This window comes from Python bivittatus, unplaced genomic scaffold, assembly GCF_059951505.1.
Source record: "Python bivittatus isolate LINGU-HERP-01145 unplaced genomic scaffold, Pbiv_v1 ctg000430_np1212, whole genome shotgun sequence".
Classification (NCBI taxonomy): domain Eukaryota; kingdom Metazoa; phylum Chordata; class Lepidosauria; order Squamata; family Pythonidae; genus Python; species Python bivittatus.
In genome coordinates this window covers 604,135-630,941 of record NW_028277071.1, presented here as the reverse complement: position 1 = coordinate 630,941, position 26,807 = coordinate 604,135, and the positions used below count along the sequence as shown (strand labels likewise).

Sequence of the window (26,807 nt, the reverse complement as noted above, 5' to 3'; positions counted from 1 at the left end):
TGATCAATAGGGTGTCAAGGAAAGGAGGGAGGGAGGGAAGGAGGGAAGGGGGAGGATTTTTTTTTTTTAAATAGACCAGCAAGTAGATAGGTATTTTACTTTTATTATATTAATCTCTAATATTAGAGTAACTTCCTCCACCTTAAGCGTTAGAGGTGGAATCAACCTTATGAAACTTTTTACAGGTAAAGTATGTGTAGATAGGATGACCACCTCCATATGGAATCCAAAAACTGTCAAATTGCATTGAAGTCCCTGTGAACTCAGTGGCACTTAATTTTTTTTTATCAAACCTAAAAGTGCAGACAAATTGCCATACCTAAAAATGCAAATCCAAAATACAGAGTGAATGATTTATTAACTGGTTATCATGGAAAGGTTATATTTTAGAGGAATCTGTCTTTAAAGAAGCAACAATTAAAATGTTTTGCTAATCATATTCCATTGACCTTTGCTTTGCCCTTTTTTTTAAATACAGGCAATCATTGTATTAATACAGGATCATTTTTGAATACATTTTTAATACAACCAATTAGAATGCTTTTTTAATGCAGGAGATCAGTTTGAAAACAATATTTTGACATCTCTATTGCTGTCTCATGTTATGATCTTCTGTCTCGTAGCCATAATCTGCTCAGTGAGTGGGACAATCCGATTTCATTGCTCTCCATGCAGCCCTGGGTACAGACCAGCAAATGGAGGGGTATTTTCCCCTCCTTCTCTTCTAGGGAGATTTATTCCATTGCAAGCAACAGGAAGACATTCATACAGATCAGATTTCTGCTTTGGGAGTGTGATGGAAGGTTGAAGAGCCTCGGACATCCAAATCTTAAGTTTTCCACCCTTCCCAGATTCAGAATATGTCCCATTTTTTATCTTTGGAGTTTGAAAGTTTCGAATACAACAGTGAGTCAATAGCCAAATTCTACAAGATCTATTTCCCTACTTTTTTCTTGGGGGGAGGCATATGAGCCCACCAAAGTCTTCACAGAGTCATTTTAGTAAAAGAAGGCAAACACCAGATTTCCTGAAGTATGGAAATCTCCTCCCATGACATTCAGGGAGCGCAGCCAAGTGAGAAGCTTAACTAGTATCTCAGGCTTCCTGGTTCTGATGTAAGGATTTAGAGCAGATGTAAATTCTATCAAGAATGAAGAATTCATTAAAGCTTTAATTTTAGATCAGACCCACTGGCATTAATGGCTATTCATGAATAGTCATTCCTTCTGTCCCCTTGATTTGGCTTCCTGATATGTAAGCATTAGAGCTGGAAACAACCTTGTGAGGATTGTTACAGGTACTCAACCTGTGGATAGGATGGTCGTCTTAGTATGGAATCCCAAATCTGTTAGCTTCCACGGAGGTCCATGTGAATTCAGTGGCACTTAATGTTTGTAAGTAGATATAAACGCCACCATTCTTGGAATAGAATCCGAATCAAAAGGGTTCTACCATGCTGGATGTGGTACCAGAAGCAGAGCAGATTCTTCATACCAGCTCTGCATATTCCAAAACTTCTCTGCAGACCCAGGAAGGAAGGAAGGGCTGGGAAAACTAATCTCTCAAGGCAAAGTGCTTCCCATTGATGTCAGATGAAGTCCATTTTAATATTCTTTATTACTTACATTTGTGTGTTCTTCTGTTGCCATTCATGGAGAAGGTGGCAATGTCATTAGGACATTCTGAATGCCAAACTAAGGGCATACCTAAAAATGCAAATCCTATTTCATATATACTATGCACACACAATTTATTTTTCAATCAATTTGGGCAACCCTAGACACAAAGATGAAAGTCGCTAAATGCAGATGGATGGAAATGGTGCTATTCTTCTCAATGTGGAAATGAGTTCCTCAGACAGTCCTTGAAGGCCTCCTTGACCTTCTCATTTCTCAGACTAAAAATAAAAGGATTCAATAATGGGATACTAGTTCCGTGGAAAACTGCAACTGCTTTTTGGACTTGTGAACATCCTTTGCTGGGTATAGAGTACATGAAGATAGCATTGCCATAGAAAATGCTAGCTACTGTAATGTGAGAAGCACAGGTGGAAAAGGTTTTCTTTCGACCTTTGGTGGAGTCCATCCGTAGGATGGTGGAAATAATGTAGAGGTATGAGATTAATTAATTAATTCACTAATTAAAAGCAAAGCACTTTATGGAATTGTGTTGTGTATGGCTTCTGGGGAAGAAATAACCAATTGAACATGGCTCTGTTCTTTGTGGAGCCAACACCCATGGCAATTAGAGGATCTGGCCTTGGTCCCGCTTTTTAGAATTGTCTCCAGATAAAAGAGATTGACAGGATCACCCACAGGTATTCCTTGCAGACATTCACTATGAAGAGATTGCAATCTAGCAATCTCTAGCAGGTGGAGCCCTCTGGGAGTCAAGGGAGACATTGAGCCGAAGCTGTGGTGCAGAGCCTTCAAAAGGACACTAGATTTTCTTTACTTCCTCTTTTAACTAATATCGTAAACTGCCTATTTGTGATTTATGTGGCAATTAAAAACCTCCTGAAAGACTAGCTGCTGTACGTCAGGAGAATTTCCAACCATCCTGGGAGAAAGAAGAACAAAGTAAATTTAAAGATCAAAAAGAAATATTTTAACATTTGGAAACAGTGAAAGGGTATTAAGAATGTTGATTGGGGACAATTAAGAGGCTAGATGGATTTGAGACAGCTCTTTTAATGACTGTTTTAAATGTTTAAGAAAATACAGTAAGAGAATTTGGATTTAATTGCAAGAAAATCTGCCCTGGGAATAACACAAGATAAGACTGAGCTGTCAAGGTCAGAAGAAACGCCAGAAGGGAAGCCCCAAATCTCTGAAACCTTTTCTGAAAATATGTGGGAAGAGAATGATTAGAGACTGTTATTTGGGGCTTTATTTGGAGAAGAGACTGAAGACTGAGCTTTTCAAAAAGAAGAGAAAGGAATTCAAAGTGGATTTATCAGATCAAGGTCAAATTGTTCATGTTTTGATCTTGGATTGTTAATATTGAATTTTCTTTTTCTGACCAGGACTGTAAGACAATAATTTATACCTGTAAAAGGGATTTATTTGGTTTAGTTTAAAGTACATATGTGATTATGATAGGTCTTTTGTATGTTTAAGGGGAGAGATCTTTAAGGTTTCACTTCTCAGAAAAAACGTAGAAGCTAAAATGCAAAATAGTCTTATTGGTTTAAGCTTAAAATATGTAGTTTATTATTACTGCCCCTCTTAATGCTTTTGCTGCTTAGATTGATTGTTGATTTTTTTTTATAATTTGGTTATTGTTTAGGGATGAGAAAGAGGATGGAGAAGGTTTTTTTTTTTTTTTTTTAGTAATAATAGAGAAGGTGTAAATTACAGTTAATGCATATACTTGTTTGGAAGGAGGGGGAAGTCTCTCTTTCTCTCTTTCTTTCTCTTTTTGTTTGTAGTTTCTTTTAGTCCTGTATTACTACTTATACATATAAACATTAATAAAAATATTTTTTTTTTTAAAGAAAGGAATTGTGTTGCGTATGTTCCCCCAGGAGGCCAGTTTATGAAACATACTCAGGCCGAAGAAATAGTCAAGAGATAGTGGCTGTATTTTCCTCTTCAGATGAGAAGAGCTCTGAGGCTGCGCTGGGTGAAGGGCTCATCTATGCTAGGTCACACAGTTTGCAAACAGTTGTGTTTGGTAAACTCACAAGCAGGACAGGGGGGTGATTGTCTCCTTCTATTTTTTCTCACTAGCAACCAGTATTTCAGGCATTCTGCCCTTGATAGCAGTCAGATGGTTCAGTCCCTGATTAATCCATCCTCTATTATTCTCAAGACCATCTTTTAAAACCATCTGACTTGGTGATCATTACTTCTGATGACAGCACTTGCTATAGCTTAAAAATGTATTGTAAGAAGCTAAAGCTGAAAATCTAGTTCAGGGTCATATCAATGGTAAATCATCTCAATTTCTTCCAAAACCCAATCCATTGTTTCAGTTCAGCCCTCAAAGCATTCTGTACTTCTCTGTTCCTCAAACAGTATATGAATGGGATCAAAAGAGGAGCTATGATAGTATTCAAAACAGCCACTATTTTGTTGAACTCTAATTTGCTGGTGCCTTTTGGCTTGATGTACATGAAAATACAACTGCTGTAAATGAGGGAGACCACAGTCATGTGAGAAGTACAGGTGGAGAAGGTCTTCTTCCTCCCTGTAGTTGATGGGATGCGCAGAATTGTGGAAATGATTTTGACATAAGACACAATGTTGACACTTAAGGTCCCAAGCAGAGAGACTGTGGCAGTCACAAAATCAATCAGTTCTACAAGCCTGGTATCACCACATGCTAGTTTGAGTAGTGGTCCAGAGTCACAAAAGAAATGGTTGATGATGTTAGGACCACAAAATGGCATCTGAAATAAAACAAGAGAGGGAACTAGGATTAGTGATAACCCCCCAGCCCAGCAAGAAAGTACCAATACTGAACAGTTTCGTCCATTCATGATAGTTAAGTAGTGAAGAGGGTTACAGATTGCTACGTATCGGTCAACAGACATTGCAGCCAGTAGAAAGAACTCAGTAGTGCCAAGGACAAAATAAATGAAACTCTGTATTTTGCAACCAGCTACAGAGATGCTTTTACTGCCAGTGGCTATGTTGGCCAATGTTTTGGGAATGATGGTACTTGTATACCCAATATCGACCCATGCCACATGTCGGAGGAAGAAATACATTGGGCTATGGAGTTGGGTGTTCAGTAATGTGGTAATAATAATCAGCATGTTTCCAATTAATGTCAAAAGATAAATCCCAGACAGGAGAGGAAAAAGGCCAACTTCAAATTGATGGTTGTCTGTCAACCCCAGCAGTATGAATTCCCTCACTGTGGTGCTGTTTGCCATTAGCTCATTCCTAAAAATACAGTGAAAAGATAAGAGATTACTCCATGGCTTCATTTTTGTTTCAGTCACGCATTTCATCTGAATGCCATTTCACCAGCTTTGATTCACTGTAGTGAAATCAAACGGATGGTCACTGATATAAATAAGAAAAGATGGTTTGAATCAGACCAAAATACTTGTAGTCACCAGTGTAAAAGAAGCTAAGAAGCCACACCATATTCTCCCCTGTCCACAATGATTCATACATGTAGTCATGCGTGGTTAATGTTACTGATTATTTTATTTTGCTCAATGTTAACTCGACCTGACCTGAGATGGCTCCACATTCCCTTTCAGTTTGAAGACAATTCACATAGAGATTTCAGTTTTCTCACAGAAATTCACAGAATTTTGTTAACATTGAATAGGAGAGCAATTCAAAAACTATTCCTTCAACCACTTCTCACTCTACCAGTTACTTGACATGACACAAGTGTAGCATTTCTATGGGGGAAAAGCCTTACAGTATTTTAAGTCTACTATAATGGCCAGTGAATATTGACTAGCCTTTTACCTATACAACTGTGGTAAGTAGCTATTTCTACTCATCATGGGTTTCAAATTGATAACGTTCCAAAGTTCTGAAGAAAAGGCGATCCAATCATTGTTCTCAATGTTGCTGCATTCACACAACATAGCTGGGTGACTCAGCAGCTTCTCTGGGTTTAAGACTTATCCTGCTGCACCAGCAGAATAGGATTAGTCTCAGTTGAAAAGGAATAATTCTTGATAGCTTCCTTGAACAGGCTGACACTTCCAGCTACTATTTTTGGTACTTTTGAACAAGGGAAAAATATGGAAAGAAATATAAGAAAGAGAATCCGTGTGGCCAGATTGGAAATGTATGTACTATAGATAGATTGATTGATTCTGTGCCATCAAACCATTTTCAACTCCTAGCAACCACATAGATAGATTGTGTCCATGATGGTCTGTCCCTAAACTGGTCCCTCAACTCTTCCAACTGAGCCCATCCACCTTGCTTCTGGTCATGCTCTTCTTCTCTTTCCTTCCACCTTTCCCAGCATTAGATCCTTCTCCAGGTCTTCACATAATATGTCGCTCCTTTGTTTCCTTTCTCCCCTATGGATCTCCTTTCTCGTGTCTGCAAGGGGATTCAAAGTAATGGAGATAATGTACATACAGTGACCCCAATATTTGCAGGGCCACTCTATGACAATACCTTCATGCTGGTTAACCCCTCCCTAGCATCTTGCCATGAGGACAAAGAGGGGAGATGAATTCAACACAGTGCTAATCCAGAGTAATTTCGGACTATGTAATCTCCAACGAAGTACGCATAATCCAGATATGTTGGTCATGCATGTACAACCCATGTGCTTATAAACTATGATCAAAAGAAACTTGATTCAGAAGTAACTTGTCATATTAGAAATCCTTTACTTAAGGATTAACACACATTAATTAATTAATTAATTAATGATTTACACACATTAGATATCCTCTATTTAATCTACCAATCTGGAACTCTGCAACAGTTTCTTGGTTTTACAGAGCAGAATTAAGGCTCGATACTCTTGACTCAAACATTAAAACATTTGTAAAATGCTGACCATTTGCAGTTTACATTAAAAATATTCATGCCATTTTCATGAACCCTATGCTATGTCATCATCTTCTTTCTGCCAGTGAAACTGTCTTGTAGTTTATTAGACTAGGTTGAATATGTTACGAATCAGAAAGAAGGCAAAAACATCTATCAAAGTTTTACCCCCTAATTCAAATTCTGGGAAACATAATCTTCACCATCCAGAATGCCTTTGAGAAGATTCTTGGTTTAATAACGTAACCTGGGCAGTTTTGCTGCATCTGTACATACCTTCCATGTTTTTTCACAGCAGTGAACGTAGAAGTAAGCTCTTATAAGCAGTGGGGCTAGTTACTGTTTTGAAGCATATGGTGCAAGAGGTGTTAGATATTTCCCTGTGAAGATACCCCAAGGAATTCTCAGGGAAAAAAGAAATGTACTGTGAATTGCAGGAAATGTCTATCACGCATTCTCTCTCTGCTTCCTCTATTGATGTAGAATCCAAACACTGAGAACATCGTGGTGCACATTTTCCCCATGTATTGTGCTTTATATTGGCCTCAATCATGCAATACACCACCCTTTGTTCGCAATACACCTAGTTTTGTGGTTTTCTTTTGTGTGAAGTCTACCTGTGTGATTTGTACACCATGTTTTATTTTTGGAGTATTTTGGGTGAGGTTAGAGAATTACAATTTTCCAACCTTCTATTTGAATTCATTGCCCAGGTGGAAATTTCAATTCTGTTAAAAAGAGGATATATTGCAACACTTTTCTTGGACACACCAAGCCTATTTGATTTCTACCATTTTAGATGAGTTTTGCACATGTAAGCTTCCTCTCCTCCTCTTCTTCGTTGTCGTCGTCGTCGTCCTCCTCCTCCTCCTCCTCCCCCCTCATTCTACCTCCTTTCCTTTCCTTTCCTTTCCTTTCCTTTCCTTTCCTTTCCTTTCCTTTCCTTTCCTTTCCTTTCCTTTCCTTTCCTTTCCTTTCCTTTCCTTTCCTTTCCTTTCCTTTCCTTTCCTTTCCGTTCCTTTCCTTCTTTTGTTTCTTGGTTGGTTTTTCTTGTTTGTTTTTTGGAGGAGCTATCTGAAAAACAAATAGTGTGAAACTTTGGCTTCCATGAACTCATTTCAAAATCAGTGATAGATTTTTAAAAAATCTTTTAACTTTAGTTATTAATATGTAACAGAAATGGTAATCCATTAAAATAATATTAGTAGCTTATAATAGAGTGAGAATGGTAGAGTGTTCAGTCAAAAGGTATGTGAGGAGACACAAGAAAAGAGGAATCTGCAGCCACTTGATGGGGTCAATCATGCAATACACCACCCTTGGTCTGCAATAAACCTAGTTTTGGAACTAGGTGTATTGCAAAAAAAAAGTGGGTTTTTTTGTGTTAATATGTGTGAAGTCTACCTGTGTGATTTGTACTCAATGGTTTATTTTTGGAGATTTTGGGTGAGGTTAGGCAACTATAACTTTCCAACATTCTATCTTAATCCAAGATAAGTGGAAAGTTTAATTTTAGTGAAACTGTCCAAGAGAATTTGACACACCAAGCCTATTTGATTACCATTTTAAATTTGCACATGTAAACTACTTCTCCTTCTCCTTCTCCTCCTCTCTCATTCTAACATCTTTCCTTTCCTTTCCTTTCCTTTCCTTTCCTTTCCTTTCCTTTCCTTTCCTTTCCTTTCCTTTCCTTTCCTTTCCTTTCCTTTCCTTTCCTTTCCTTTCCTTTCCTTTCCTTTCCTTTCCTTTCCTTTCCTTTCAATACATAATTAACTGAGGGCTGCTTTGGACTAATTAAATCTCTGATAAAGTATTCTTACTCATCGCCTAGATATGTTGGTTGTGCAGATACAACCTCTATGCTTATAAACTCTGATCAAAAGGAACTTTATTCAGAAGTAAGTTGAAAGAGTTCTGTAGGGTGCATTCCCATGTAATGAGTTACAGTGACAGAATTGCAAAATATGAGGAAAAGCCAAGAAGGTGAAAAGTTAGAACAAGAGAGGTCCATCTCTCGTTCCTTTGCAAGAGTACAAAATTATTCTTTCACTGGGATCTTCTGGAATCTATTTTAGAGTTCCTACTCTAAGCTAGAGGAGAAGGTGATGGTTCTCTCATCCACATATCGACTATTTAGATTTGGCTGAGAATAGTCAGATCAACCAAGGCTGGCTAACTGTTTCCAATGGTTTCCTTGTCATGAGATACATTTCCCCCTCCACAAATAGTCTTGGAAAGCCTCCCTGACCTTCTCATTCCTTAGAGTATAATAAAAGGATTCAGTAATGGGGTAACCATAACAGTAAGAACTGCCACTGCTTTCTGGACACCCCAAGACTGGCCCTTGCTGGGCAAAGAGTACATGAAGATGGTGCTGCCATAGGAAGCAATTGTGAGATGAGAGACTCAGGTTTCCAGAACCGGGAAAGTATCTATATCATTGCAAGAAAGCTTTACCATTGGAGCCTAGTCAGAGAAGAAATGATAAATTATTTCTTAGAGGCCTAGAAGGACAGTTGGCACAAGATAAAACTTGGCCCCAAAGTACTAATGAAAGCACCAGTCCAGCAGCCCAATATCAAACTCATACAAACACAGCAGTTCAGGATGATGGCATAGCCCAGTGGGTGACAAATAGCAAAGGCCATCATGGCAATCAGGACGATTTCATAGGTACCAAGGAAGGAATAAGAACAGCACTGAAAGAAAGGGATAGTTTTGTTCAGGGAAACCAGGTTCACCAGCATCTTGGGAATGACTACAAGGACAAAGAAGATCTCCAAACAGTTTCTGCAGAGGAAGAAGTATTTGGGGATATGGATATATTTCTTGAGATTGTACTTCTTTTTCTTTCTTCTACGACAGGGACTTTGGGAAGTGTTTCCCTGGATCCCTTTTGAATGTCATCTCATATTTCTGCACTTAAAAATGTTTCAGCCCCTTTTGCCTAGGAAATATTCCTGCATAATTCCACCCAGGCCATCTACAATCCCTTTACTTTGCTGATGGTGGTTTGCAGTTCTCACTAGTGCAGTTCTCTTGGCCCCATGATCAACAGGGTGTCAAGGAAAGGAGGGAGGGAAGGAAGGAGGGAAGGAGGGAGGAAGGAAGGCAATTTTTTTTGTTTTTGTTTTTGTATACATATATACCTTTTGTTAACCAAAATACAGAGCGGATGGTTTATTAACTGGTTATAATATAAAGGTTATATTTTAGAGGAATCTGTCTTTAAAGAAGCAACAATTAAAATGTTTTGCTAATCATATTCCATTGACCTTTGCTTTGCACTTTTTTTTTTAAATAGAAGCGATCATTGTATCCGATTTCATTGCTCTCCATGCAGGCCTGGGTACGGACCAGCAACTGGACAGGTATTTTCCCCTCCTTCTCTTCTAGGGAGATTTATTCCATTGCAAGCAACAGGAAGACATTCATACAGATCAGATTTCTGCTTTGGGAGTGTGATGGAAGGTTGAAGAGCCTCGGACATCCAGATCTTATGTTTTCCACCCTTCCCAGATTCAGAATATGTCCCATTTTTTATCTTTGGAGTTTGAAAGTTTCGAATACAACAGTGAGTCACTAGGCAAAGTCTACAAGATCTATTTCCCTACTTTCTTCTTAGGGGGGGGGCATATGAGCCCACCAACGTCTTCACAGAGTCATTTTAGTAAAAGAAGGCAACCACCAGATTTCCTGAAGTATGGAAATCTCCTCCCATGACATTCAGGGAGCGCAGCCAAATGAGAAGCTTAACTAGTATCTCAGGCTTCCTGGTTCTGATGTAAGGATTTAGAGCAGATGTAAATTCTATCAAGAATGAAGAATTCATTAAAGCTTTAATTTTAGATCAGACCCACTGGCATTAATGGCTATTCATGAATAGTCATTCCTTCTGTCCCCTTGATTTGGCTTCCTGATATGTAAGCATTAGAGCTGGAACCAACCTTGTGAGGATTGTTACAGGTACTCAACCTGTGGATAGGATGGCCGTCTTAGTATGGAATCCCAAATCTGTTAGCTTCCACGGAGGTCCATGTGAATTCAGTGGCACTTAATGTTTGTAAGTAGATATAAACGCCACCATTCTTGGAATAGAATCCGAATCAAAAGGGTTCTACCATGCTGGATGTGGTACCAGAAGCAGAGCAGATTCTTCATACCAGCTCTGCATATTCCAAAACTTCTCTGCAGACCCAGGAAGGAAGGAAGGGCTGGGAAAACTAATCTCTCAAGGCAAAGTGTTTCCCATTGATGTCAGATGAAGTCCATTTTAATATTCTTTATTACTTACATTTGTGTGTTCTTCTGTTGCCATTCATGGAGAAGGTGGCAATGTCATTAGGACATTCTGAATGCCAAACTAAGGGCATACCTAAAAATGCAAATCCTATTTCATGTATACTATGCACACACAATTTATTTTTCAATCAATTTGGGCAACCCTAGGCACAAAGACGAAAGTCACTAAATGCAGATGCATGCCAATGGTGCTATTCTTCTCAATGTGGAAATGAGTTCCTCAGACAGTCCTTGAAAGCCTCCTTGACCTTCTCATTTCTCAGAGAATAAATAAAAGGATTCAATAATGGGATACTAGTTCCGTGGAAAACTACAACTGCTTTTTGGACTTGTGAACATCCTTTGCTGGGTATAGAGTACATGAAGATAGCATTGCCATAGAAAATGCTAGCTACTGTAATGTGAGAAGCACAGGTGGAAAAGGTTTTCTTACGACCTTTGGTGGAGTCCATCCGTAGGATGGTGGAAATAATGTAGAGGTATGAGAACCCATTGACAGATAAGGAGCTGAGCATCAACACTGAGGAGAAAAAGGTCTCACAGATTAAGAGGAAATGGACATTCTTGCTGCAAGAAAGCTTTATAATTGGGGCGTAATCACAGAAAAAATGGTCAATGAGATTTGAGCCACAGAAGGAGAGATGGAAAAGGAAAGGCACTGGAACAAAGAGGAGAAGGAATGCGTCAACCCAGCAGCCCAGGACCAAGAAGACGCAGAGACGTTTGCTCATGATGGTGGCGTAGCGCAGTGGGTAGCAAATGGCAACATAGCGATCAAATGCCATCACAGCAATCAGACTGTTCTCACAGGTACCGAAGGAGAAGTAGAAATAACATTGGGCAATGCATCCCCCAAAGGAAATAGCTTTGTCCAAAGAAATCAGGCTTACTAGCATCTTTGGGCTGATTGTCAGGACGAAGAGGGTCTCCACAAGAGAGAGGTTGCAGAGGAAGAAGTACATAGGGGTTTGGAGATGCTGATCAAGGCATACCAGTGCAATGATGGTGAGGTTCCCAGGTAGCGTGAGCAGAAAAACAATTAGGAGCACTCCAAAAAGGAAACATTCCAAGGGCTTAGAAAGTTGGAAACCAACTAAGATGAACTCCATCACCTCCTCTGTGATGTTGGGAGAACTCAGTTCCATGGCCAATGTGAGTTTGAAGGGTCTTGTAGCATCAATTCCTGTAATTTCGATATCATCCCCATGGAAAGTTCAGAACAGATTGTCAGAAGTCAGGATTGTTTAGGCGTAGCAGCATCCAACTGGCCACCTTTAGAACATGGAGGACATCAATTTCCCTACAGTTTTTAGCCCAGGTCTTGACATGCTTTTCCATAGGATGGAATGCTGCCCAGAGTCACTTGCTGGTGAGATGGAGGCTATATACATTGCATAAAATAAGTAAATAAATATGATCACAGTTCCCAGTAAGTTATATTGTTTTTAAAAACAATCCAAAAATGTGTACCTGATAATATCATTTTTTCCCCATACTTTGCCCCAAAGGAGGCTTTTCTTAGGAAATCTACATAGCCAGTATATTTTTTCTTTTGTCAGGGAGTTGTCCTTATTTTTTGACACAACAGATTCCTATCGTGGTTTTAAAGTTCAACTTCCCAAAATATATGCTGTTTTTACATGCTGCTTGAAAGGTAGTTTTTTAGTTATTTACCTAGCTGAAAGTGTTCATCGCAGTAGACTTCATTCATTTGTACTTTTTATGTCCTTATTTTCAGCCACCTGTATTCTGATGATCTTCTCAATGAAAAATCAAGAATAGAGAGAAAAATTAAATGTGCTTTCTGTTTGGTTGTTGGCTGCCTGGTTTGGCATCCACTGATCCTACTGGCTGGATAACCTGCCTTTATCCTCTTTACAGAATGAAAGTTGAGGCTTGGTTTATATTGATATATCCAAGGATCAAGTTGGCAGAATGTCCTTTTAATTGTACCGTTTAGGAATAATTGTCCATCAAGTAGGAGACCTTCTTATGCCTTGGCCCCCTCTGCTGGCCTCTGATAGAAAGGCAGTCTGCAGTGTTACATATTGAACCTGGACCATGACAAGCAACATATTGGAAGCTAGAAGTTTCTGTACCATGATGACAGTGAGGTTCTCCTACTTATAATGTTGACAAGTAGCCCTAGAAGTCATCTAGGTGAAATGAGCATTTTAGGGTCCCCAGTTTTAGCCTATAGTTCCTCTTATGACTTCCTATTGGCCATATCTGCTACAAGTGATTGGAGGTAAAGGCCACCAGATTGATCATGATCTCTGAGGTTTCCTGTTGCTATCTCTGAATCATGCATATGCAATTGCACAATACATGTTTTATCTGGAAGCACCTCAAGAGTCCTTCTTGTAGGGAGCACATGAATTGGGAGAAAATACTGGCCTGGAAAATGGAAGGCTGGGAATTGGCAGTATCATTAATAAGAGGCCTGGCTTGGAGCTGGAAGAAGAATTGGAAGTAGGTAGATCCTATGTAAGCTTCCACATCTCAAACTTTCCGCAGAAAGATGTCGTGTGAGAACTTTCAACTCAGTACTGTTTAGACTGGCATTCTGATGGCTGTGCCTACACACAGAATAATTTTTTCCCCTATACTGTGACGCTTTGTCATAAAGTGAGCTTCAAAGCTGGGAGTTGATGAATTGATTGATTAATTCCAAGGCAACAATACCATTCCATTGCAACCAGATAAACAGAACAATATTTAAAATGTCTAAGTCGAGATACTTCCTTGGAAAAATATCAGTGCCTTAATCGGTTTCCCAGGGAGTAAAATTTATAAATAAATTTATTTATTCTGGTTGCATGAAACTTTAATAAGATTAGCCTGAGAAAGAATTTTCCTAGTTTGCAGTGCATATTTTTTACCTCCAAAACAGCAACACCACACATGTACACACACAAACGCACACACACAGAGAAGCATTAACCAGGGTCAATTGAACAAGAATGCTAAAATCCTTCATAACATAAGAAGACACCAATATTTCTATGTATTTCCAATTCTAAAGTTTCAGTTGCCCTCCTCTTAACAGTGAGACATCATGACATATTGGGTAACTCTGGTACCCTTGGGAAAACTGGACATCCCTTGCAGATATCTACAGTTTGTCCAATGTGGGCTTTGACATACTGGGTTCCTGTGATTGAGAGTACTTCCTCCTTCCCTGTTAAACCCTTTAGTTAGGCCAGAAAAGGAAATCAACTCCACAGGAAGGCTAAAATTACTTTATTGAGATTTGCTATAATTATACAAACTTGCAAGTCTGATTGCGTTGTGCTTCTTCCTCCCTCTCATACCTCAATGACTTAGGGATGTCTCACCCTGTTTGCCTAGGTAATGGTTCCTGCATATTTCCATCCAGGTCATCTACAATCACATTACTTCGCTGATCATGGTTTGCGGTTCTCACTACAACAGTACCCCTGGGCCCCTAGATCAATAGGGTGTAAAGGAAATGAGGGAGGGAATTAAATATATATATATATATATATATATATATATATATATATATATACTTTTGGTTAACCAAAATACACAGTGCATGGTTTATCAACTGCTGATAAAAAATGAAATGCACAGGTTATATTTTGGAGGAATCTGTCTTTAAAGAAGCAACAATCACAAATTTTCACTAATCATATTCCAATCACCTTCACTTTGGTTCTGACATAAGGCTTTACAGCAGAGGTAAATTCTATCAAGAATTCAACATTAAAGTTTTAATTTTACAGCAGACCCACTGACATTAATGGATATGAATCATTCCTTCTGTCCCCTTGGTTTGACTTCCTCAACTCTCAGCATTACAGCTGGAACCAACTTTGTGAAGCTTTTTACAGATACTGTATTTGTGGATAGGAAGACCACCTTTGTATGGAATCCAAAATCTGTCAGCTTGCCTTGAAGTCCCTGTGAATTCAGTGGCTCTTAATTCTTGTAAGTAGATGTAAATGCCAGCAGTCTTATTCTAGAATCATAACCAGAAGGGTTCCACCATGCTGGATGTGGTACCAGAAGCAGAACAGATGCATAGTCCAATGTTTCTCTGCAGACCCAAGAAGGAAGGAAGGGATGGGAAGACTAATCACTTAGTGCTTCCCACTGATTTATGTCTGGGGGTCAAGTGCAAAGGACCCTTCCCAATATTGTTATTCTTATTTCCCCATTTATGACTATGTGGAACTGATTTGTCTATGAACTCTCCCTTCTGACCTCCTGATTTCCTACTCTGCAAGAAGCAATTACAACAGAAAATTTAGTGCTCCAGCTACGTCTCTTGGTGCTCCAGCTACATAGTCCTGTAAATTAAGATTCTGCAGAGAACTAGTTTGTGCCAACATGTCTGTCTGGCCATTGGAACTTCTGAATGGAAACTAAATCTCTACAAATATTTCCTTCAAAGAGAAGGTGAAAATGACTGCACAATTTTCTCTGATATGCTTCTTAATTGAACCTGAAGACACAGGAGATCCCAAACCCTTTGCATTCTGAGTCATTTCAAGAACTTCCCTTGTCTTTCAAGCTATCCCATTTATTGGGACACCATAAGAGGTCTAAAACTGATAACCACAAACCATGGTGAACAAAGTAAAAGAAGGGAGGGAAGTCATGAGATGCCATGATTAAAAAGCAAGAAAGCTGAGCAGTAAATTCAACCCAGCCAGAATTTCCACATTGGTAACACTTCCCAGCCCTGGATATCATGTTTTATGCCTTCACCTTGGATTCTCTCTTATCTTCAGTTTCATCACTGAGGATCATGTCGTAGTGATTTTCTATAACCCCGGAGCCTCATTCCCACTTCTGTTCTTCTGCTTGGGATAAAACTGCAAAAACCATCCCCTTGTTCCCTATAACTGACACTCTCACTAATTAAAAGCAAAGCACTTTATGGAATTGTGTTGTGTATGGCTTCTGGGGAAGAAATAACCAATTGAACATGGCTCTGTTCTTTGTCCCCTTCATGGATCACTGCCTTGTCGTGGCGAAGGGGCTTGCGTAACTCAGTGAAGCCATGAGCTATACCGTGCAGGGCCACCCAAGACGGACAGGTCATGACAGAGAGTTCTGACAAAATGTGGTCCACTGGAGAAGGAAATGGCAACCCACTCCAGGATCCTTGCCAAGAAAACCCCATGGACAATGTTAAAAGGCTAAAAGATATGACGCCGGAAGATGAGCCCCTCAGGTCGGAAGGTGTCCAATATGCTACTGGGGAAGAGCGGAGGGCAATTCCAAGTAGCTCCAGAAAGAGTGAAGCGGCTGGGCCAAAGCCGAAAGGACGTTCAGCTGTGGATGTATCTGGAAGCGAAAAGAAGGTCCGATGCTGTAAAGAACAATATTGTATAGGTACCTGGAATGTAAGATCTATGAACCAAGGCAAGCTGGATGTGGTCAAACATGAGATGACAAGATTGAACGTCGACATCTTGGGAATCAGCGAACTGAAATGGACGGGAATGGGTGAATTTAATTCGGGTGACCATTATATCTACTACTGTGGGCAAGAAACCCTTAGAAGAAATGGAGTTGCACTCATAGTGAATAAGAGAGTGGGAAAGGCAGTAATGGGGTACAACCTCAAAAACGACAGAATGATCTCAGTGCGTATCCAAGGCAAACCATTCAATATCACAGTCATCCAAGTCTATGCCCCAACCACTGATGCTGAAGAAGCTGAAGTTGACCGCTTCTATGAAGACCTACAACACCTTCTAGAACTAGCACCAAAAACAGATGTCCTTTTCATCATAGGGGATTGGAATGCTAAAGTAGGAAGTCAAGGAGTAATCGGAATAACAGGCAAGTTTGGCCTTGGAGTACAAAATGAAGCAGGGCAAAGGCTAATAGAGTTCTGTCAAGAGAACAAGCTAGTCATAGCAAACACTCTTTTCCAACAACACAAGAGACGACTCTACACATGGACATCACCAGATGGTCAATACCGAAACCAGATTGATTATATACTTTGCAGCCAAAGATGGAGAAGCTCTATACAGACAGCAAAAACAAGACCAGGAGCTGACTGTGACTCAGATCATGAGCTTCTTACTGCAAAATTTAGGCTTAAATTGAAGAATGTAGGGAAAACCACTAGACCACTCAGGTATGACTTAGATCATATTCCTTGTGAGTACACAGTGAAGGTGATGAATAGATTTAGAGGATTAGATTTGGTAGACAGAGTGCCTGAAGAACTATGGACGGAGGTCCGTAACATTGTACAGGAGGCAGCAACTAAAACCATCCCAAAGAAAAAGAAATGCAAGAAAGCAAAATGGCTGTCTGATGAGGCTTTACAAATAGCTGTGGAAAGAAGGAATGCAAAAAGCAAGGGTGAAAGGGAAAGATATAAGCAACTGAATGCAGATTTCCAGAGAATAGCCAGGAGAGATAAGAAAGCCTTCTTAAATGAACAATGCAAAGAAATCGAGGAAAACAATAGAATGGGGAAGACTAGAGATCTCTACAAGAAAATTGGAGATATGAAAGGAACGTTTAGTGCAAAGATGGGCATGATAAAGGACAAAAAAGGCAGGGACCTAACAGAAGCAGAAGAGATTAAGAAGAGGTGGCAAGAATACACAGAAGAACTATACAAGAAAGATCTTAATGTCCCTGATGTCCACGCTGGTGTGATCACTGACCTTGAGCCAGACATCCTAGAGAGTGAAGTCAAGTGGGCCTTAGGAAGCATTGCTAACAACAAAGCTAGTGGAGATGACAGTATTCCAGCTGAGTTATTTAAAATACTAAAAGATGATGGTGTTAAAGTGCTGCACTCAATATGCCAGCAAGTTTGGAAAACGCAACAGTGGCCACGGGATTGGAAAAGATCAGTTTACGTTCCAATTCCAAAGAAGGGCAACGCCAAAGAATGCTCAAACTATCGCACAATTGCACTCATTTCACATGCTAGCAAGGTTATGCTCAAAATCCTACAAGCTAGGCTTCAGCAATACATGAACCGAGAACTACCGGATGTACAAGCTGGGTTTCGAAGAGGCAGAGGAACTAGAGATCAAATCGCCAACATTCGCTGGATCATGGAGAAAGCACGAGAGTTCCAGAAAAATATCTACTTCTGCTTCATTGACTATGCAAAAGCCTTTGATTGTGTGGATCACAACAAACTGTGGCAAATTCTTAAAGAGATGGGAGTACCAGACCACCTTACCTGTCTCCTGAGAAATCTGTATGAGGGCCAAGAAGCAACAGTTAGAACCGGTCATGGAACAACGGATTGGTTCAAAATAGGGAAAGGTGTACGACAAGGCTGTATACTGTCACCCTGCTTATTTAACCTATATGCAGAGTACATCATGAGAAATGCCAGGCTGGAAGAATCACAAGCCGGAATTAAGATTGCAGGGAGAATCATCAACAACCTCAGATATGCGGACGATACCACCCTAATGGCAGAAAGTGAAGAAGAACTAAAGAGCCTCTTGATGAGGGTGAAAGAGGAGAGTGCAAAAGCTGGCTTGAAACTCAACATTAAAAAAACTAAGATCATGGCATCTGGACCCATCAATTCCTGGCAAATAGAAGGGGTAGAAATGGAAGCAGTAACAGACTTCATTTATTTGGGCTCCAAGATCACCGCAGATGGAGACTGCAGCCATGAAATTAAAAGACGCTTGCTCCTTGGGAGGAAAGCTATGGCAAGCCTAGATAGCATATTAAAAAGCAGAGACGTCACCTTGCCGACAAAGATCCGCATAGTCAAAGCTATGGTTTTTCCAGTAGTAATGTATGGCTGTGAGAGCTGGACCATAAAAAAGGTCGAGCGCCAAAGAATTGATGCCTTTGAACTGTGGTGCTGGAGAAGACTCTTGAGAGTCCCCTGGACTGCTAGGAGGTCAAACCAGTCAATCTTAAAGGAAATCAACCCTGATTGCTCATTGGAAGGATCGATAATGAAGCTCAAGCTCAGATATTTTGGTCACCTAATGCGAAGAGAGATCTCTTTGGAGAAGACCCTGATGCTGGGAAAGATTGAAGGCAAAAGGAGAAGAGGACGGCAGAGGATGAGATGGTTAGATAGCATCACTGAAGCAATGAGCATGAAACTGAGCAAACTCAGGGAGGCAGTGAAGGACAGGAAGGCCTGGCGCAATATGGTTCATGGGGTCACGAAGAGTCGGACACGACTTAACGACTAAACAACAACAACAACTGTTCTTTGTGGAGCCAACACCCATGGCAATTAGAGGAGCTGGCCTTGGTCCAGCTCTTTAGAATTGTCTCCAGATAAAAGAGATTGACAGGATCACCCGCAGGTATTCCTTGCAGAGATTCACTATGAAGAGATTGCAATCTAGCAATCTCTAGCAGGTGGAGCCCTCTGGGAGTCAAGGGAGACATTGAGCCTAAGCCGTGGTGCAGAGCCTTCAAAAGGACACTAGATTTTCTTTACTTCCTCTTTTAACTAATATCGTAAACTGCCTATTTGTGATTTATGTGGCAATTAAAAACCTCCTGAAAGACTAGCTGCTGTACGTCAGGAGAATTTCCAACCATCCTGGGAGAAAGAAGAACAAAGTAAATTTAAAGATCAAAAAGAAATATTTTAACATTTGGAAACAGCGAAAGGGTATTAAGAATGTTGATTGGGGACAATTAAGAGGCTAGATGGATTTGAAAAAGCTCTTTTAATGACTGTTTTAAATGTTTAAGAAAATACAGTAAGAGAATTTGGATTTAATTGCAAGAAAATCTGCCCTGGGAATAACACAAGATAAGACTGAGCTGTCAAGGTCAGAAGAAACGCCAGAAGGGAAGCCCCAAATCTCTGAAACCTTTTCTGAAAATATGTGGGAAGAGAATGATTAGAGACTGTTATTTGGGGCTTTATTTGGAGAAGAGACTGAAGACTGAGCTTTTCAAAAAGAAGAGAAAGGAATTCAAAGTGGATTTATCAGATCAAGGTCAAATTGTTCATGTTTTGATCTTGGATTGTTAATATTGAATTTTCTTTTTCTGACCAGGACTGTAAGACAATAACTTATACCTGTAAAAGGGATTTATTTGGTTTAGTTTAAAGTACATATGTGATTATGATAGGTCTTTTGTATGTTTAAGGGGAGAGATCTTTAAGGTTTCACTTCTCAGAAAAAACGTAGAAGCTAAAATGCAAAATAGTCTTATTGGTTTAAGCTTAAAATATGTAGTTTATTATTACTGCCCCTCTTAATGCTTTTGCTGCTTAGATTGATTGTTGATTTTTTTATATATAATTTGGTTATTGTTTAGGGATGAGAAAGAGGATGGAGAAGGTTTTTTTTTTTTTTTTTAGTAATAATAGAGAAGGTGTAAATTACAGTTAATGCATATACTTGTTTGGAAGGAGGGGGAAGTCTCTCTTTCTCTCTTTCTCTCTCTTTTTGTTTGTAGTTTCTTTTAGTCCTGTATTACTACTTATACATATAAACATTAATAAAAATATATATTTTTTAAAACAAAGGAATTGTGTTGTGTATGTCCCCTAAACGAGGCCAGTTTATGAAACATACTCAGGCAGAAGAAATAGTCAAGAGATAGTGGCTGTATTTTCCTCTTCAGATGAGAAGAGCTCTGAGGCTGCACTGGGTGAAGGGCTCATCTATGTTAGGTCACACAGTGTGCAAATAGATGTGTTTGGTAAACTCACAAGCAGGACAGGGGGGGTGATAGACTCCTTCTATTGTTTTGCACTAACAACCAGCATTTCAGGCCTTCTGCCTTTGATAGCAGTCAGAGGTTTCAGTCCCTGATTAACCCATCCTCTATTATTCTCAAGACCATCTTCTAAAACCATCTCACTTGGTGATCATTACTTCTGATGGCAGCACTTGCTATAGCTTAAAAATGTATTGTAAGAAGCTAAACCTGAAAATCTAGTTCAGGGTCATATCAATGGTAAATCATCTCAATTTCTTCCAAAACCCAATCCATTGTTTCAGTTCAGCCCTCAAAGCATCCTGCACTTGCCTGTTCCTCAAACAGTATAAGAATGGGATCAAAAGAGGAGCTATGATAGTATTCAAAAGAGCCACTATTTTGTTGAACTCTAATTTGCTGGTGCCTTTTGGCTTGATGTACATGAAAATACAACTGCTGTAAATGAGGGAGACCACAGTCATGTGAGAAGCACAGGTGGAGAAGGTCTTCTTCCTCCCTGTAGTGGATGGGATGCGCAGAATTGTGGAAATGATTTTGACATAAGACACAATGTTGACACTTAAGGTCCCAAGCAGAGATAGTATGGCAATCACAAAATCAATCAGTTCTACAAGCCTGGTATCACCACATGCTAGTTTGAGTAGTGGTCCAGAGTCACAATAGAAATGGTTGATGATGTTAGGACCACAAAATGGTATCGGAAGTGAAACAAGAGAGGGAACTAGGATTAGTGATAACCCCCCAGCCCAGCAAGAAAGTACCAATACTGAGCAGTTTCGTCCATTCATGATAGTTAAGTAGTGAAGAGGGTTACAGATTGCTACGTATCGGTCAACAGACATTGCAGCCAGTAGAAAGAACTCAGTAGTTCCAAGGACAAAATAAATGAAACTCTGTATTTTGCAACCAGCTACAGAGATGCTCTTATTGCCAGTGGCTATATTGGCCAATGTTTTGGGAATGATGGTACTTGTATACCCAATCTCTACCCATGCCACATGTCGGAGGAAGAAATACATTGGGCTATGGAGTTGGGTGTTCAGTAATGTGGTAATAATAATCAGCATGTTTCCAATTAATGTCAAAACATAAATCCCAGACAGGAGAGGAAAAAGGCCAACTTCAAATTGATGGTTGTCTGTCAACCCCAGCAGTATGAATTCCTTCACTGTGGTGCTGTTTGCCATTAGCTCATTCCTAAAAATACAGTGAAAAGATAAGAGATTACTCCATGGCTTCATTTTTGTTTCAGTCACGCATTTCATCTGAATGCCATTTCACCAGCTTTGATTCATTGTAGTGAAATCAACCGGATGGTCACTGATATAAATAAGACAAGATGGTTTGAATCAGACCAAAATACTTGTAGTCACCAGTGTAAAAGAAGCTAAGAAGCCACACCATATTCTCCCCTGTCCACAATGATTCATACATGTAGTCATGCGTGGTTAATGTTACTGATTATTTTATTTTGCTCAATGTTAACTCGACCTGACCTGAGATGGCTCCACATTCCCTTTAAGTTTGAAGAAAATTCACATAGAGATTTCAGTTTTCTCACAGAAATTCACAGAATTTTGTTAACATTGAATAGGAGAGCAATTCAAAAACTGTTCCTTCAACCACTTCTCACTCTACCAGTTACTTGACATGACACAAGTGCAGCATTTCTATGGGGGAAAAGCCTTTCAGTATCACAGTATTTTAAGTCTACTATAATGGCCAGTGAATATTGACTAGCCTTTTACCTATACAACTGTGGTAAGTAGCTATTTCTACTCATCATAGGTTTCAAATTGATAATGTTCCAAAGTTCTGAAGTAAAGACGATCCAATCATTGTTCTCAATGTTGCTTCATTCACACAACATAGCTGGGTGACTCAGCAGCTAATCTGGGTTTAAGACTTATCCTGCTGCACCAGCAGAAAAGGATCAGTCTCAGTTGAAAAGGAATAATTCTTGATAGCTTCCTTGAACAGGCTGACACTTCCAGCTACTATTTTTGGTACTTTTGAACAAGGGAAAAATATGGAAAGAAATATAAGAAAGAGAATCCATGTGGCCAGATTGGAAATGTATGTACTATGGATAGATTGATTGATTCTGTGCCATCAAACCATTTTCAACTCCTAGCAACCACATAGATAGATTGTGTCCATGACGGTCTGTCCCTAAACTGGTCCCTCAACTCTTCCAACTGAGCCCATCCACCTTGCTTCTGGTCATGCTCTTCTTCTCTTTCCTTCCACCTTTCCCAGCATTAGATCCTTCTCCAGGTCTTCACATAATATGTCGCTCCTTTGTTTCCTTTCTCCCCTATGGATCTCCTTTCTCGTGTTTGCAAGGGGATTCAAAGTAATGGAGATAATGTACATACAGTGACCCCAATATTTGCAGGGCCACTTTATGACAATACCTTCATGCTGGTTAACCCCTCCCTAGCATCTTGCCATGAGGACAAAGAGGGGAGATGAATTCAACACAGTGCTAATCCAGAGTAATTTCAGACTAATGTAATCTCCAACGAAGTACACATAATCCAGATATGTTGGTCATGCATGTACAACCCATGTGCTTATAAACTATGATCAAAAGAAACTTGATTCAGAAGTAAGTTGTCATATTAGAAATCCTTTACTTAAGGATTAACACACATTAATTAATTAATTAATAATGATTTACACACATTAGATATCCTCTATTTAATCTACCAATCTGGAACTCTGCAACAGTTACTTGGTTTCACAGAGCAATATTAAGGCTCGATACTCTTGACTCAAACATTAAAACATTTGTAAAATGCTGACCATTTGCAGTTTACATTAAAAATATTCATGCCATTTTCATGAACCCTGTGCTATGTCATCATCTTCTTTCTGCCAGTGAAACTGTCTTGTAGTTTATTAGACTAGGTTGAATATGTTACGAATCAGAAAGAAGGCAAAAACATCTATCAAAGTTTTACCCCCTAATTCAAATTCTGGGAAACATAATCTTCACCATCCAGAATGCCTTTGAGAAGATTCTTGGTTTAATAACATAACCTGGGCAATTTTGCTGCATGTGTACATACCTTCCATATCGTTTCACAGCAATGAATGTAGAAGTAAGCTCTTATAAGCAGTGGGGCTAGTTACTGTTTTGAAGCATATGGTGCAAGAGGTGTTAGATATTTCCCTGTGAAGATACCCCAAGGAATTCTCAAGGAAAAAAGAAATGTACTGTGAATTGCAGGAAATGTCTATCACGCATTCTCTCTCCGCTTCCTCTACTGATGTAGAATCCAAACACTGAGAACATCGCGGTGCACATTTTCCCCATGTATTGTGCTTCATATTGGCCTCAATCAAGCAATACACCACCCTTTGTTTGCAATACACCTAGTTTTGTGGTTTTCTTTTGTGTTAACATGTGTGAACTCTACCTGTGTGATTTGTACACCATGGTTCATTTTGGAGTATTTTGTGTGAGGTTAGACAATTATAACTTTCCAACATTCTATCTTCATCCAAGATAAGTGGAAAGTTTAATTTTAGTGAAACTGTCCAAGAGAATTGTACACACCAAGCCTATTAGATGTCTACCATTTTAAATGAATTTTGCACATGTAAACAACTTCTTCTCCTTCTCCTTCTCCTTCTTCCCCTCCTCCTCCTCCTCCCTCCTCCTCTCTCATTCTATCATCTTTCCTTCCCTTCCCTTCCCTTCCCTTCCCTTCCCTTCCCTTCCCTTCCCTTCCCTTCCCTTCCCTTCCCTTCCCTTCCCTTCCCTTCCCTTCCCTTCCCTTCCCTTCCCTTCTTTTGTTTCTTGGTTGGTTTTTCTTGTTTGTTTTTTGGAGGAGCTATCTGAAAAACAAATAGTGTGAAACTTTGGCTACCATGAACTCATTTCAAAATTAGTGATAGATTAAAAAAAAAAAATCTTTTAACTTTAGTTATTGATATGTAATAGAAATGGTAATCCATTAAAATAATATTAGTAGCTTATAATAGAGTGAGAATGGTAGAGTGTTCAATCAAAAGGTATGTGAGGAGACACAAGAAAAGGGGAATCTGCAGCCACTTGATAGGGTGAATTCTTTTTTCAATTATTAATTTTCACTGAAGAATATAAAAATGCAAATAAATAAAAAGCAAAACAAATTTAAGAAAAAAGAGTAAAGAACAGTAGTGAAAAAATAAAGAAAGGAACAGAAAGAAAGAGAAAAGAAGAAGAAAGAGATAAAAGTATAAACAAGTGACTTCTGATCTTCTTTACAACAGTTACAAATAAATTTATTCTCTCTCCTCCCTCTGGTGTGAAATTCTTATTCAATGGATTTGCTTCCTTCCAAAGTTGTAGATGGACAATCAACAAGAAAGCACAATGACTGGGAAAACTGTTAAACTGATATTACAGAAAGCAACAAGAGTGTCCATCTATTAGACAGATGAGGAAAGAGTTGTTAGTCTGAATGCCAAAATATGGGATACATATATATGAAATAAATTAATAACTATTCCATATAAAAATGCAGACAAATTGCCATATCTAAAATGCAGATCCTTATACTATGGACACACAAAATATTTTTCAATCAATTTGGACAACTCTAGGCAGAAAGATGAAAGTCACTAAACGCAGATGGATGCAAATCGCGCTATTCTTCTCAATATGGAAATGAGTTCCTCAGACAGTCCTTGAAGACCTCCTTGACGTTCTCATTTCTCAGAGTATAAATAAAAGGATTCAATAATGGGGTAATAACAGCAGTGAGAACTGCCACTGCTTTTTGGACATCTCGTGAACGTCCTTTGCTGGGTATTGAGTACATGAAGATGCTAGCTACTGTAATGTGAGAAGCACAGGTGGAAAAGGTTTTCTTTCGACCTTTGGTGGAGTCCATCCGTACGATGGTGGAAATAATGTAGAGGTATGAGAACCCATTGACAGATAAGGAGGTGAGCATTACCACTGAGGAGAGAAATGTCTCAAAGTCCAAGAGGAAGTGCACATTCTTGCTGCAAGAAAGCTTTATAATTAGGGCGTAATCACAGAAAAAACTGTCAATGAGATTAGAGCCACAGAAGGAGAGATGGAAAAGGAAGGACATTGGAATGAAGAGGAGAAGGAATGCCCCAACCCAGCAGCCCAGGACCAAGAAGACGCAGAGACGTTTGTTCATAATGGTGGCATAGCGCAGTGGATAGCAGATAGCAACATAGCGATCAAATGCCATCACAGCAATCAGACTGCTCCCACAGGTCCCAAAGGAGAAGTAGAAATAGCACTGGGCAATGCATCCCCAAAAGGAAATAGCTTTGTTCAAAGAAATCAGGCTTACTAGCATCTTTGGGCTGATTGTGAAGACAAAGAGGGTCTCCATAACAGAGAGGTTGCAGAGGAAGAAGTACATAGGGGTTTGGAGACGCTGATCAAGGCATACCAGTGCAATGATGGTGAGGTTCCCAGTTACCGTGAGCAGAAAAACAATCAGCAGCACCCCAAAAAGGAAACATTCCAAGGGCTTAGAAAGTTGGAAACTAACTAAGATGAACTCCATCACCTCCTCTGTGATGTTGGGAGAACTCAGTTCCATGGCCAATGTGAGTTTGAAGAGTCCTATAGCATCAATTCCTGTAATTTCAATATCATCTCCATGGAAAGTGCAGAACAGATTGTCAGAAGTCAAGATGGTTTCAGTATATAAATTTGAAACTGGCCACCTTTAGAACATGAAGGACATCGATTTATGTGCAGTTTTTAGCCCAGGTTTTAAATACTTTTCCATATGATGGAACACTGCCCGGAGTCAATTGCCTGGTGACATGGCTGGCTATATAAATTGCATAAATAAATAAATAAATAAATAAATAAATAAATAAATAAAATCACCATTCCTAGTGCAGTCGAAAAATGCATACCTGATATTTCATTTCCCCCTCCCATATTTTCTCCCAAAGAACTATTTTCCTACGAAATCTACATAACTAGTGCATTCTTTCTTTTCTTATGGAATTGTCCTTATTTTTTGACACAAGAGATTCCTATCGTGGTTTTAAAGTTCAACTTCCCAAAATATAAGCTGATTTTAATCACTGCTTCAAAGGTACACTGTTTTTTAGTTGTCTACTTAGCTGATAGTGTTGATGGCAGTAGACTTTATTCATTTTTACTCATTTTTATTACATTTTTATTCATGTCCTCATTTTCAGCCACCTGTATCTTGATGATCTTCTCAGTGAAAAATCAAGAATAGAGAGAAAAATTAAATATGCTTTATGTCTGGTTGCTGGCTGGCTGGTTTGGCATCCGCTGATCTTATCAGCTGGATATTCTGCCTTTATCCTCTTTACAGA

The 26,807-nt window shown here is 39.4% G+C and overlaps 4 protein-coding genes across 4 annotated transcripts; all 4 read right to left on the bottom strand.

Annotated features, from left to right (window-relative positions):
• Positions 1-1,833: 1,833 nt before the first annotated feature.
• Positions 1,834-4,882, bottom strand: LOC148215221 (olfactory receptor 6E1-like). Its single transcript, XM_088143911.1, has 2 exons — positions 4,001-4,882; positions 1,834-1,881 (listed from the first exon to the last, which is right to left on the bottom strand). The coding sequence occupies exons 1-2, from the start codon at positions 4,880-4,882 to the stop codon at positions 1,834-1,836; spliced, it is 930 nt and encodes a 309-aa protein (XP_088000037.1).
• A 6,105-nt stretch (positions 4,883-10,987) lies between these two features.
• Positions 10,988-11,932, bottom strand: LOC103049314 (olfactory receptor 6M1-like). Its single transcript, XM_007445221.2, has one exon. It carries the CDS (start codon positions 11,930-11,932, stop codon positions 10,988-10,990), a length of 945 nt encoding a protein of 314 aa, XP_007445283.2.
• Positions 11,933-20,710: 8,778 nt separating this feature from the next.
• Positions 20,711-21,655, bottom strand: LOC148215220 (olfactory receptor 6E1-like). The gene has a single exon (XM_088143909.1). The coding sequence runs from the start codon at positions 21,653-21,655 to the stop codon at positions 20,711-20,713; it is 945 nt and encodes a 314-aa protein (XP_088000035.1).
• Positions 21,656-25,117: 3,462 nt separating this feature from the next.
• LOC103062124 (olfactory receptor 6M1-like) lies at positions 25,118-26,047 on the bottom strand. The gene has a single exon (XM_007445124.3). The coding sequence runs from the start codon at positions 26,045-26,047 to the stop codon at positions 25,118-25,120; it is 930 nt and encodes a 309-aa protein (XP_007445186.3).
• Positions 26,048-26,807: the final 760 nt, after the last annotated feature.